Genomic DNA, 13477 nt, shown 5'->3' on the forward strand with positions numbered 1-13477 from the left:
TGTCAAACATGCTTGCAAAGCCAAGTTATTTCACATTGAGAAGCCATAAGAAAAGATCCTAGCATTGTGTTGACTGTTGGGTTTTGAAATATCTGCTTTGCAGTGTTGTGGAATCCCCAGCTGAAAAGCCGTCCAGTCCCTTTGCACATCTAGGCAGTGGCCTGAGGAAACTGGAATCTATCCTGATGGAGATGACAGGGAAGAGGATCCTCCCAAACTCCTCTAGATGCTTCAGCAGTCTAGAAACTTCCATTCCACACCCTACTCCACATTTTGAGCTGAGATCAAAAGGAGCATCCCTAGACTCCAAGGAGTCCTTCCTTCACTGTAAATGATGACCTCAGGGGCAGTCTGCTCTGGTCACCCCAACTGGGTGTGACCCTCCCCAAGGCCAGCAGTAAGCTTGGAGTCCCCAAGGGCCGTTGTTTCCAGCACTCTACCCTTGAGAGTCATAAGAGTCATCGCTGAAAACTTCTCGGGCTCTGCACACACCCAGTAGTGATTTTCTTCTTGAGTTCCACCCTAGAGCCGATGTGTACAGTCAAAAAATGTCGCCCAACCTGTCTTTCCCCATCTTACAAGTCAGCTGGAAGCACCCGTCCTACTGGGTGTCATACTGGGTGTCCTTCCTTGAAGAGAACCTCCCCCTATTAGAAAGGTGTCTTCTCTTAATTAAATCTTAAACTTGACAGATCCAACTGTTCATCGCAGTAGAGTCTGGGCAATGCTTTACCAAGGATTCTGTTTGTTAGCTTCTTCAGTGGCCAGGGATGTAATTAAATTGAATGCCGTCGTTCTAATGACATACATTTTCTGTTCCAGCTGCTTGAAGTTCCTTCTCTGCTTAATAGTTTAGCAATTATCTCTTCGGCCACCACTGACCTCCCCTGGGAATGGCCTGCCAACATGACCTGTACTCGTGACATTTTAGAGGAGTAAATTAGGAAGAACTCCTGCCATCTCAAGTAATGTCATGATGTGGCTTATTTATTTATTTATCAGAATGCAACATGGCTATCTCTTCTCACTTTAAATTAGGACTACTGGGGACAGGCACCATCAAGGTGGCCATCATTTACCAGAACGCCAGTTTCCAAAATTCTTAAATGTACAACATTCCGTAGTATAGACATTGTAAGAGTAAGGGAGACAAACTTTGTCATGATCCTGCAAAGAAGGCTAGTCTTGGACAGAGCAAAGGCCTCGCATTCCCTCAAGGGCTCAAATTTAGATCCTGACATTATCTAAAGTGAGACTGTACAGTACCAGAAATTGCGTGTGTTAATAAATCATTTATCAAGTGTAAATAAACATTTTAAATACGCCACAATGTAATCCTGCTTTTGTATTGCTTTGTTTATGTGTTCATTTACAATATCAGGGACGGAAAAAAAAAAAAAAGTTGTCTGAACCAGTCCCAACCTCTCGGAGGTCATGGCTCAGGGACCCACGACTAGTGGGGTCGGGATGAAAGGGGGACTTGGAAGGCGGGGTTTGGGCAGCAGGAGTTTCAGGGCCAGCTCCCAGGCCTCGGTGATTTGGGCTCTGCGCTCCCGCGGAGGCTCAGGGAAAGCGCTGCTAGAGTCAAACGGGCCCCGCGTAGCCCTGCCAACCCCGCCACCACCTGGAAGAGACAATCCGGCGAAGCAGCCGCGAGACGCAAAATGGGGCGTGGCCGTGGGCGGAGTGGGGCGTGGCCTCGTGGGGATGGGGCGGGGCCTCGGGCGGCGCGAAGGAAAGGCCGGGGCGGGGACATAGTGGCTGGTCTGGCGCGAGGGATGGTGTCAGGCCCTACCCCCACCCCACGCTGGGAGCACCAGAGGTGACCTCGGCCTAGCGCTCCTGCTCCGGGCGGGGCCGCCGGCGGCGCCTCCAGGCCGTGGGCGCCAGTGGCCTGCTAGCGCCGGAAGGGCCGGGCCTGCGCGCTCCGGGAAGTTGCGGGCCGACGGCGCGGGCGCGGGCCCGGCGGGAGGGGCTACGGCTGATCTGTTTTTCGTTTCCTCTTACACCCTTTCTCAGTGTCATCCTGAACACCGGAAGGTGCAGCGGCAGGGCTACGGACAGACCCACCCACTCTGCCCCTCTGTTGTGTGGCCACGAGGACGCCCATTCCTCTCTGGACTCCACCCATTAAAGCGGTTTCAGGGTACGCATATATGGCCATCTGTCCCCAGAGTGAAAAGTCGGTGCTTAACCGTTTAGAAATGGGAACTTTTGGAGAAGGAGAAACACTCCCATGGGGCAGAGGAGTTTCCTGGGGAAGAGGCATAAGGAACTCACGGGTCCTCACTCGAGAAGCACCTCTTTACAGGTCCCCCGAGCGCGCAGGCCTGGCCCTTCTGGCGCTAGGAGGCCACCGGCTCTAGGAGGCCCCTGGCGTGCAGTTTGACAGGCCCCGGACCCCTGGATTTACCCCTTCCAGAGTTCGGGATGCTCGTCTGGGAACAGCTTAGGGGCCGTGCGGATTTCATCCACTTTAACAGCTTTGCGTCCTGATTTTTGTCTCCCATCTAGCTCTTCGGCTCTAGATGCAGAGCTTCTCAGGGTTGGCTGGAAGCCACAGCCCAGCCTCCTGATGCAGTCTGAATCCAGCCGGTGTGAAGAGGAAACTCCTTCCCTCTCGTGGGGTTTGGATCCTGTGTTTCTAGCCTTCGCCAGACTCTACATCAGGGATATCCTGGACTTGAAGGAGTCCCACCAGGTGCCAGGTATGTGGCTGGTCGGCCTGGTGTGCTGCTCTGTGCTGCATCTGCACCCCACCCACCCTTCCCCAAAGCTACAGAAATCTGGGGCTTAGGGGCTTAGCAGAGCCTTTCCAGCTGCAGGCTTTGAAATTGACATAACCTGGATCCTCAAACAAGTTCATTTCTCTGCAAGTAAAAGCAGTCTCTTTTTTATTTTTTAAATAGATGCTTGGGGGAGTAACTTTGTACTGAAGAATGTTTTTTACCTGGGTTTGAGGTCTTTCATATTTAAAAATACTCAGTTTTTCTCTGGACCTGCTTGTGGTGGAAAGCTCAGGCCTTGCTCCCTTTCCTAACTTCACCACTTACCTGGCCTGGGCATGTGACTCACCTGTAAAGTTTAGGTGTCTTCATTGTAAAATGAGGATTAACCGTGCCTGATTTTCTTGTGGGGTTTGGTTTTATTTTGAATAGATGAGAATCAAAATAAAATAAACTCCTTGAGAGGGAGGACATCATGTGCCTTGTTCATCTATGTAATCCCAGCACTTAAACAGTGCCTGGCCTCTGGTAGGCTCTCAAGTAGTAGTAATTGGAGCAACATTTTTTTAAATTAGAGTGGTGGTCACTAAAAATAGGATCTTCATACCCCCAAATATAGCAAATATAGTTTAGGGTAAATTTAAGTAATTTACATAGTTGTGGATGTATCTTCACATGTTTACTGTGCTATATGAGAAGTTTGGTTAACCTCTCTTTGCTATTTTGAATGAATAGAAAGCTATGAGTCAGAAGTAGTTCAGAATCTCAAGCATGCAGTTTTAATGAGACCACATTTTGTGTGTTTCCCGTTCTATGTACAGATATATTTGGATGACCTTATACTAAAGCCTTTTGTACAGATTTTTCACCACACCTTCATTTTCTAAGTATTGTTGGAAATGATCTGGTTTTTTCCTTGGAAGGCAGCCATCCTCCCCCACTGTTGTCTGTTTTCCAGAACAGTCTGGTAGTCTTCATAGCTCATCTCCTCAGGAAGAAATTAATTCACACCAAATGCCAGGCTTGCGTAAAGATCTTCTGTAGGTACTCAAGGAAGTATCAGGGATGCTATAGGAGCTTAACTCTTCCTGTGGGTGAAGAACTGTATAATGTATTAACAACAAACCAAGGAAAACTTCTCCCAGTGATCTTTGTTATGTCACTGGTGGTAATGTTTCAGATGTAGTTTTTAAAATGAAACTGTTGTCAAACCCCAGTTTGTGTGCCTGACACACAGTGAGTCCAAACAAACCAAAACGTTGGAGTTTGGAGCAGAGAGAGGTTTATTGCAAGGGCCAAGCAAGGAGAACAGGCAGCTCAGGCTCAAAAAACCCGAACTCCCTCATGGTTTTCAGGGAAGAGTTTATTTATGTATGTATTTATTTATGGTTGTGTTGGGTCTTCATTGCTGTGTGTGGGCTTTCTCTAGTTGCGGCGAGCGGGAGCTACCCTTCGTTGCGTTGCACAGGCTCCTCATTGTGGTGGCTTCTCTTGTTGCAGAACATGGGCTCTAGGCGCACGGGCTTCAGTAGTTGTGGCACGTGGGCTCAGTAGTTGTGGCACACAGGCTTAGTTGCTCCGCGGCATGTGGGATCTTCCTGGACCAGGGCTCGAACCCACGTCCCCTGCATTGGCAGGCGGATTCTTAACCACTGCGACACCAGGGAAGTCCCGCCTCAGGGTAGAGTTTTTAAAAGCAACATTTGGGGTGAGGGCTACAGGGTTTATGACCTTCTTCTGATTGGTTGGTGGTGAGGTAACAGTGTGGTATTCCAGGAATTTCAATCATCAACCTTCTGGTTCTGACCAATCTGGGGTGTCAGCTTGTAGTTACCGTACTCCACCTGGGTGAGGGTCTTAGTTCCTGCAGAACAACTCAAAGATGTATATCAGACTATTAGGTATATCCCTTGAGGGGGAACTAGAACTCTGTTTTATTGCTGCACTATTGTTTCTTGACTGCTTTTTCTTTGCTTCTGCATTCCCTCACTCCCCTAATTAGTAACTACTTGAACCTGCCCTTTGGAACTCAGGGAGGTCTAGGATCCTGAAGCCTTTTTCCTACAAAAAAGAAACGATGGGGACTTCCCTGGTGGCGCAGTGGTTGGGAGTCCGCCTGCCGATGCAGGGGACTCGGGTTCATGCCCCGGTCCTGGAAGATCCCACATGCCGCGGAGTGGCTGGGCCCGTGAGCTATGGCCGCTGAGCCTGCGCGTCCGGAGCCTGTGCTCCACAACGGGAGACGCCACAGCAGTGACAGGCCCGTGTACCACAAAAAAAAAAAAAAAAAAAAGAAATGAGGGACACAGAAATGCTTTTGTATCCAGGAGGGCCCTGCTTGGTTTCAAAACCTCATGGTTGAAGAAGACATTAACCATAATTTCATAGAGTGATCTTCTTTAGACTATACTCTAGGGTTCTGAGGGGTGGGAAATGCTACTAGTTTAGGTTTTTATTTTTGTATTGTTTTGTTGTTGTGTTTGGTTTGGTTGTCATAAAAAAAAAGTAAACCTTTTATTTTGACTGCATAAAATTTAGAAATGTTTAAACAGCAAAGAATATCTTACACACACAAAAAGAAACAAACGTGTAATGAAGAATTTGGCTGGCCTGTGTTCGAGGTTCCTGGAAGATCTTTGGATTTCTGGAATGATAGGAGTGTTTTTGTTATTCATGGTGGACCCCTTGAACCACATCTGAGTTTATGCTGATGAGGTGCCTCATGCTGGGCCGCTAGGTAGTTTCAGGGTGGGGGCCTTTCAGGCCTGAAAAACCAACCATGTGATTAGAGGGTTGGCTTTGAGCCAGGTGACATCAACCCAACCCCGCAGGAGGGGAGGGGGACTGGAGATTGAGTTGTCAAGTGGGCAGTGATTCAGTCAATCTTGCCTATGTAATGAAACCCTAATTAAAACTCTGGACATTGAGGCTTCGGTGAGCTTTCCTGCTTGGTAATCATACTTGATGTGTCAGGGTGATGTGTCCTGAGGACATGGCAGCTTTATGCTTAGACTCTCCTAGACCTTGTCCTATGCATCTCTTCATTTGGCTAGTCCTGGTTTGTCCCCTTCATTATAAAACTGTAATCTTAAGTATAGCACCTTCCTGAGTCCTGTGTGTCATTCTATTAAAGTATCAAACCTGAGGTTGTTGTGGAGGGTGTTGGTAGCCAGTTGCTCAGAAGTGTGCATGGCCCGAGGACCCTCAAACTTGGGGCTGATGCTTGAAGTGAGAGTCTCTTGTGGGAGACAGTGTCCTTAACCTGTGAAATTCAACCTTACCCTGGCTAGTTAGCGTCTGAATTGCCTTGCAGAGTGGTTGTAGAATGTCAACTCCCCGAAGTTAACCTGTGAATTTAGAGTTAAACTAATAGAATATCGTGAAGTTTGACTGTGGTGGTTTGGTTAGGGATGTGTCCCCCGTGTCCCCTGCATTGGCAGGCGGATTCTTAACAACCTCGCCACCAGGAAAGTCCCAAAAGTACTTTTAAAAAAGAGAAAAAAGGCAGATGTCTTGCTATGGGTGTGGCTGTCACTGCTGTGAAAGCTGAATCAAAGCTACCTGTGACCCTGGGTCCCTGAGCCCTTCCAGAGTGACCCTCCTCCTTCCTGGGGACCTGATGATCCAGGGGATGGATCCCCTGATATGGTTGGAGCTCTGTAGGCTGCATGTAGAACAAAGGCAGCAGGAGTGAAAGGACCACTTGGGAAAGGCTGCAAGTTAAACTCAGCATTAGCCAGTATCTGTTGTTATTTTCTTTTCTTAGCTCATCAAGCTTTCTCTCAGTCGATAGAGCTGCCATCCAGCTTTCTCAAGTTCTTTTCCCATAGAGGAGATTCTAGTGTGAAGGAAGTGGTTCTCTCCATTGCTTTTTCCATGTCCTTCTTTTTTATTTTTGTTTTTTTTTATTTTTTGGCCACACTGTGCAGCATGTGGGATCTCAGTTCCCTGACCAGGGATCAAACCTGCACCCCCTGCATTGGAAGCGTGGAGGCTTAATCAGTGGACCACCAGGGAGGTCCCATCCATGTCCTCCTTCTTCTTGTTCAGGTTGTGCTTCTGACGTGTATCGTTCAAGTTTCTATACACTGGGACAACTTTCTTCTCTGTTTCCAAGCAGTTTATATCCTCCTCAATCAATTTTCTCTTTGTGATTTTATTCAAACCATCTGTTATTTTCTGCTAACTTGTCCTCCATTGTTCTTTTTGTGTTGCTTTTATGATGTTTTTCCTTGTTTTTTTGCATCTTTGAGCGACTCTCTCCTTGAAGACGAGCATTGTCAGTCTATGAGATGAAAGTTTAGGGGCTTCCTTGGTGGCGCAGTGGTTAAGAATCTGCCTGCCAATGCAAGGGACACAGGTTCGAGCCCTGGTCCGGGAGGATCCCACATGCCGCGGAGCAGCTAAGCCCGTGCGCCACAACTACTGAGCCTGTGCTCTGGAGCCCGTGAGCCACAACTACTGAGCCCACGTGCCACAACTACTGAAGCCTGTGTGCCTAGAGCCCATGCTTCACAGCAAGGGAAGCCACCGCAATGAGAAGCCTGCGCACCGCAACAAGGAGTGGCTCCCGCTTGCCGCAGCTAGAGAAAGCCCGCACACAGCAGTGAAGACCCAATGCAGACAAAAATAAATTAAAAAAAAAAAAAGTTTAGGGGGCTCCCTGTTCTGTCTTTTTTCAAGAAAGTCTACTGTGTCCTCCAGTGGAGGCCTGTTCAGGTTTTTTCAAGTGTTGCCCAGTGCAGAGTTGGTAATGTTGGAGGACTGGCGTCTACCACAGGTGACTTGATGACTTTGTTGGCTTGTGTCATCAGTCCAGTCTTCTCTGTATACTTGCCTTTTCTGTATACTTCAGCCAAGGCAGAATACCTTTTGGCTGGCTCTTTTCCCCTTCTTAAAGCGTGTGGGCTCTTCATTATAAAAACCACCATAGCGGCACATACCAGGGTGTCCCAGGAAGACCCAAAGAATCCTGGGGCTTGTCTCAAGCTTTCAACATCACCAGTAGAGCACCCCACAGCGGCTTCTGGACCAGCTGGAAAGACTCTTCAGGGGCAGGCAGCAGGCCCTCCGTGGGTCCACAGGGCCTCCCGCTGCCGGTGTCCTGGGAGCCACACCAGCCACGCAGAGCCCTGGGGGGTGTACTGTCTCTGATGGTACCAGGAGCACACTGTCTCTAATGGCCGGCAACCAGGACAGACCATCAGTTAGGCTGGGGGAGACAGAGGCCAGTCAGGTTCTAGGAAAGAGCTCTCTCTAACTTGGCTCTGCTCCGCGCACAGATAGAAAGTCCAGCGCATTTGGGGAAGCAGAAAGGGCTGACTGCAGCCAGAGACCAGTCTGGAGCTCAGGCCACCCTCATCCCCCCGCCCCAGCCCCACAGCAAAGCTGGACCAAAGCAGGGCCATACCATAGCCCGTCTCTGCACACAAGCGTGTCAGGGCATGATGGTGGGGCACACTTCAGCAGAGGATGCCATGCCCCTGACCCTGGCGTAGGCTCATTCTCCCCATTTAAACTTCCCTTCTGCTGCAGTAAGCCCGAGTCTGCCAGCAAAGGTCCTATGGGGGTCACCCTCCCCTGAAGGTGCCCTCTCTCCTTTGTGTCTGATCAGTGCAGGCAGGCAGGGCTGGAGGACTGAGGGTCTCCCCACAGGTCATCACAGGGTTTCAATGGTAAGAACTCAGGAGAAGTCAGTCAGAACTGTCCTGCTCTTAAGATTTCATGGATCTTCTGTGGAACCAGTTTGACCCTATTCAGTCCAAGTGTTCCTGGAGGGAAGCGATTCTGCTCCGGGGATGGCACAGGGACCCAGGCTCCTTCCCTCATGTGGCTGCGCCGTTTCAGCTCTTGGCCCCCAAGGTTGCCCTCTGCACGGTCTCCAGTCCACTAAGTCATCTTTAGAAGTTTGCCTCTGCTAGGGGGAGGGCCTGGGTGAATTTGACATCTTCAAACCACGTCTCACTCCCCTGGAATCTCTGGCTAGCTGAGGCTCAGAAGCTCCTTGTCCATCCCCTGGGGACTCGGCCATGGGCGATTGGTCCCCAGCCCCTTTATCCACATGGGAAACAAGAGAACCATCAATGGAGGCCATTCTGGGGGTTCTGAAGGGCTTCAGGGTTCAGGCTGCGGGGTCCCCTCCCCCCATGGATGTGGAGAAGACAGACTCTGACCAGACTTGGCGAGGACCAGAGAGGGTGAGGGTGGCCAAATACCTGAAGTGATGACTGATTCTTTTTTTTTTTTTTTTTTGCGGTACGCGGGCCTCTCACTGCCGTGGCCCCTCCTGTTGCGGAGCACAGGCTCCGGACGCGCAGGCTCAGCGGCCATGGCTCACGGGCCCAGCCGCTCCGCGGCACGTGGGATCTTCCTGGACCAGGGCACGAACCCGTGTCCCCTGCATCGGCAGGCGGACTCCCAACCACTGCGTCACCAGGGAAGCCCATGACTGATTCTTTGTTTGCAATTCATGTATTTATTTGAAAAGGAAGTCGCCATTTAAAAGTTTATAGCCTCTTTCTGAAAGTAAAGGATTCGGTCATCGTAGGGAGAAAAAAAATGGCTGGAGAGGATTTTAGTCCAGACTCTTTAGCTGCAGGTGACAGGAACACAACGCAAGTAGCTTAAGCCCAAAGAGGCAGTTCAGGTAAGGATGTTGGGGGCCCCACGGGAGCCGGGACAGCGCTGGGGTCTCGGATGGGAATTGAGGGCTCACCGCTGCCAGGAGTCCCTCTGTTCCATCTCCGTCACGGAGTCCATAAAAGGCCTCCGGGAGTCGGTGGGTAGGGTTCTTCCTCTCACGCTTCTCCTCTGGCGGGAACCTGCCTGCTGGCATCTGTTGCCTAGGCTTTGAAAATAGAATTTTAAAAAGAGAAGTTTTTGAGTCGTAATCTACTGGCCCCAAAGGGTAGTGTTTTGTAACCTAATCATCTTCTCTTTTTCTTTAAAAAAAAAAAAAGTGCTACTGCTAATTCGTAGAAATGATGACTGGTTTCCTAGAAAAGCCAGAGAAGCCTTTTCTCGTGGTTTCCTCTCTTTCCTTTTCCAGTCCCTCAAAATATAGTACTGTGTTGTGTCTCATAATACTGCGGCTGCTTTTAGGCCCTTATGAGAGTTCTACAGGCAGGTGCATTTCATTCTCACAAGTGGAAAGAAGATTAACCACATCTAGTTGGACAATATTGGTTTTCTCTTTTCTGTGCTAGTACAAGCTTCTTTAAAGCCACACTTTCTACTTATAACCCTTGAGGAAAAGACATCTGAATTTCTTGGGGTTTGGCATTTGTCAAGAGCTGATTCTTAAGTCTGAAATTTTAGCAAGCAGCATGCCACTGATTTTTGACACAGTTAACATTTACTGAAGCAGAAAATGTCATCATACGTTATATGGACTTTGCCTTTTTTTCCCTTTAATTTCAGGTGTATTTTTTTACAGTGGGCATCCAATAAAACAGGTAGATATCTTGGGAACTGTAATTGGAGTGAGAGAAAGAGATGCTTTCTACATTTGTGGAGGTAAGAACAATTGTGTCTGACATTGAGTTTATGTGGAAGGACCCCACTTAACTGGACATTGTATTTGAAGCAACCCCAGCCTTTCAGAGCAGCTGGGGCCTCTCATAACCCCCATGCACTTGTCCTCTATTGGGAACCATTTGCAGCCACCAACATGGACTAAGTGTAAAATGAGGCAACGGGTGGGAATGATACTGATGAATATTGTCAGGTGACAGCTGCTGGGGAGCTAGGAGGCAGAAGAATTAAACTACAGTCTAGGGTCACTGGTTGATCAGGGACAGATACCTGATACCTAGGGCATAGCTATAAATAGCAAAGGATGGTGATATATGTTTATATTGATACCTTTAAAATAAAAAGGCCAGATTAACATTAAAGTAGACTCTTTAAGAAGACAAGGAGATATGAAAAATAATTTATAAGATTTATATCCAGAACAGTTAAAAAAAAAAAAAAAAGCTTTTTGGTACCCAAAGGGGTACATATCCATTATCAGAAAATTTCCCTTCCCTTATGATGATAGAAACTAAATAAAGGGTTTCTGTAGTTTGGACACCAGTGAACTATTAGGATATGATTTTAGTGTCATGGGTCTTGACTTTTTTTTTGCATTGAGTTTAATGTAATCATTTTAATATATTGCCTAAGATTCTCTGTAGTTAAGAGGCCAAGCTGGGTATTTTGTGGGAAGCTTAACTTTGAATTCCAACCTTTGCTATAATTGACATTGTCACTTTTTGTCGTATTCACTTGGATTTGTATTCTTTTTCTACTTGGGGAAAAACAGAAGGCAGTTGAACTAGGTGAGAACATTTCATTGGCAGTCTGTGCATGACTGATAATTTACAGATACAATTTCTTCAACATATATTCATTTTCCTGGGGATGATTGTCTTGTGCTTATAAAATAACATGTGAGAGATGAGATTTCTCATGCCCTCTGCTTTTTCCCAGCTTGTATTTTTTTAAAACTCTGAAATAGATCACCTTGTCATGCATCCCCATACTGGATCTCTTCTCTGCTTTATTTTACCATAGATACTGGTTCTCTTTTTCTCCAGGCAGTTCAACAAACATTCACTAAGTTCCTACAGCATACCCAGCTGCTGGCAAGTACGTTATCTGTACTTCCTCTCCAAGTACCAGTGATGAAATGATAGTATCTGTCAGTTTACAGAGCACTTATGCATGCATAATTTCACGTTATTCTCCTCCCAATCTTTTGAAATGGAAAAGACAGATATTATTTCCATTTTATAGATGAGAAAACTAAGGTTCAGTTACTTGCTCAAGGTTCCACTGATGGGTCCAATCTCCTTACTAACTCCAGTGTGCTGTGTAGTCTCCATAAAACTCAAATTCTAAAAGAAAAAGAGATTTTTCTATCAGTGTTACTCAGGGGCTGGGGGCAGGGAGGGATGAGTAGGTGGAGCTCAGAGGAATTTTAGGGCAATGAAACTATTCTGTAATGGTGGATGTGTGTCATTATACGTTTGACCAAACCCATGGGATATACAACACCAAGTGTGAACCCTAATGTAAACTATGGACTTTGACTGATAATGATATGTCAATGTAGATTCATCAATTGAAACCAATGTACCACTCTGGTGGGGATGTTGGTAATGCGGAAGCTATACGTGTGAGGGGGCAGGGGATAATGGGAAACCTCGGTATCTTCTGCCCACTTTTGCTGTGAACCTAAAACTGCTCTAAAAATAAAGTCTATTAAAAAGTTTTTTTAAAAAAAAGAAAGATTTTTCTCTGTCCCATGCCCCTCCTCCCACCCCCCCAAAAATCAGCTGCATCTGGTTTTTAATTTTCTGATTTTTTGATCAGAATGAGGCTAGTTGAGGACATCAGTCCTGGCTGCAGAACCAGGCCAGATATAATGCCTCTGACCTAAAGGGGTTTCATTTAATCCCTTTTCCCATCATAAAGAGATGAAGGCAACATGGCTGACTCTTCCCCAATAAACATTTCTCTTAGACTGGATGTCGTGAGAGCATGGCACATGTGTGGTTTGTTGGGAAATGAAAAGCGTCTGAAGGCTGAAGTAATTGAGAGTATAAACACTTGGGACTTTAATTCCTGTGAGGCCTGTTCAAGAGAGAGCTACACATACCCTGCTGTTCTTAGGCCCAGCTTGGCTCTTGGGTCACCTGCCAGGTGGCTACTCCTACTGTCCCAGGTCCTCTTCCTCCTGACTCACTGCAGACCTATATGCTGGGGTTGCTTCCTGCTCACCCTGATTCGTCCCATGGCTGAAACAAAAGGCCGGCAGCCCAGGCCATGCTGCCCAGCTAGGGAGGACACTGCCCAGCATGGCAAGAACACTCCCCTTCCGGGGCCTTCCAGTAGCCAGGCCTCAGGATGCCAGGGCGGTGTCTGCTGGGAGAGGTTACCAACCAGGAAGTCAGAGAGTTTGGTGGCAGTGCCCTGAGCACACAGAGCACCTGGCAGCAACTCAAGCTCAGACCTAGAATCCTGGGAGACTACAGTCAAGACCAGAATGACCTCACATTTTCTAGAACAAATACTCATGTGCCAATATTTTTTGACTTAGAATTATAAGGCAAAATTTTAAACTGGCCAGAGAAGTAGTGTGCCTAGAAGTGTCATACATTATTTTTTAACTCAAAATGTCCTTATTGATTTTTTTTTTTGCTTCTTAAAATGATACTCACTATAAAATAAAATTTAAAGCTAGAGAAAATTTTAATGAAGTACATAAAGCTCATGTGAAATGCTGTAAATCAGATAAAAACAATATCAGTGTTTAGGTGAACATCCTTCCTAGTTTTTCTAACATGTTCCTAATATGAAGAAATATAGATATGCCTTATTTCTTTCTGTTTTTAATGTTTCTGGAATTAGGCTTACAGTCAATGTATACATTGAATATGGGGTTCCTTCTACATACTCCAAAAGAAACTGCTATTAGCATTTTAATGTCTTAAGATCATTTCTGTCAAAACACACTATTTAATGTTGTACATAAATTAGCTTATATATGATATATATGACTATATATATATAATTTCTGTTTTGCAATGAGATTAATAGCAATGATCATGGATCTTCATTATAACTTTGTATTCTCATATGCCATGCCATTGTAATTTATTTAACCACTTATATATTTATAAACATTTAGGTTATTTCCAACTTCCAGAACTATAAACAATATTATAATGAACAGCCTTATACAAAATATATATATCTGTGCATTT

General features: G+C 46.6%; 1 protein-coding gene across 2 annotated transcripts in view; it reads left to right on the forward strand.

Moving 5' to 3' along the window:
• Nucleotides 1–1974: 1974 nt before the first annotated feature.
• The window catches only part of STN1 (STN1 subunit of CST complex), a 35769-nt gene continuing 24266 nt past the window's right edge, over nucleotides 1975–13477 (forward strand). For both annotated transcript variants that reach the window (XM_082855051.1, XM_082855052.1), the window contains exons 1-3: nucleotides 1975–2146; nucleotides 2515–2708; nucleotides 10146–10241. In XM_082855051.1, the coding sequence (XP_082711177.1) occupies nucleotides 2576–2708; nucleotides 10146–10241 (229 nt within the window). In that variant the 5' untranslated portion in view covers nucleotides 1975–2146; nucleotides 2515–2575. The remainder of the gene's footprint in view (nucleotides 2147–2514; nucleotides 2709–10145; nucleotides 10242–13477) is intronic.

Source organism: Leucopleurus acutus, assembly GCF_964270905.1.
Source record: "Leucopleurus acutus genome assembly, chromosome: 14".
In the NCBI taxonomy this organism is placed as follows: domain Eukaryota; kingdom Metazoa; phylum Chordata; class Mammalia; order Artiodactyla; family Delphinidae; genus Leucopleurus; species Leucopleurus acutus.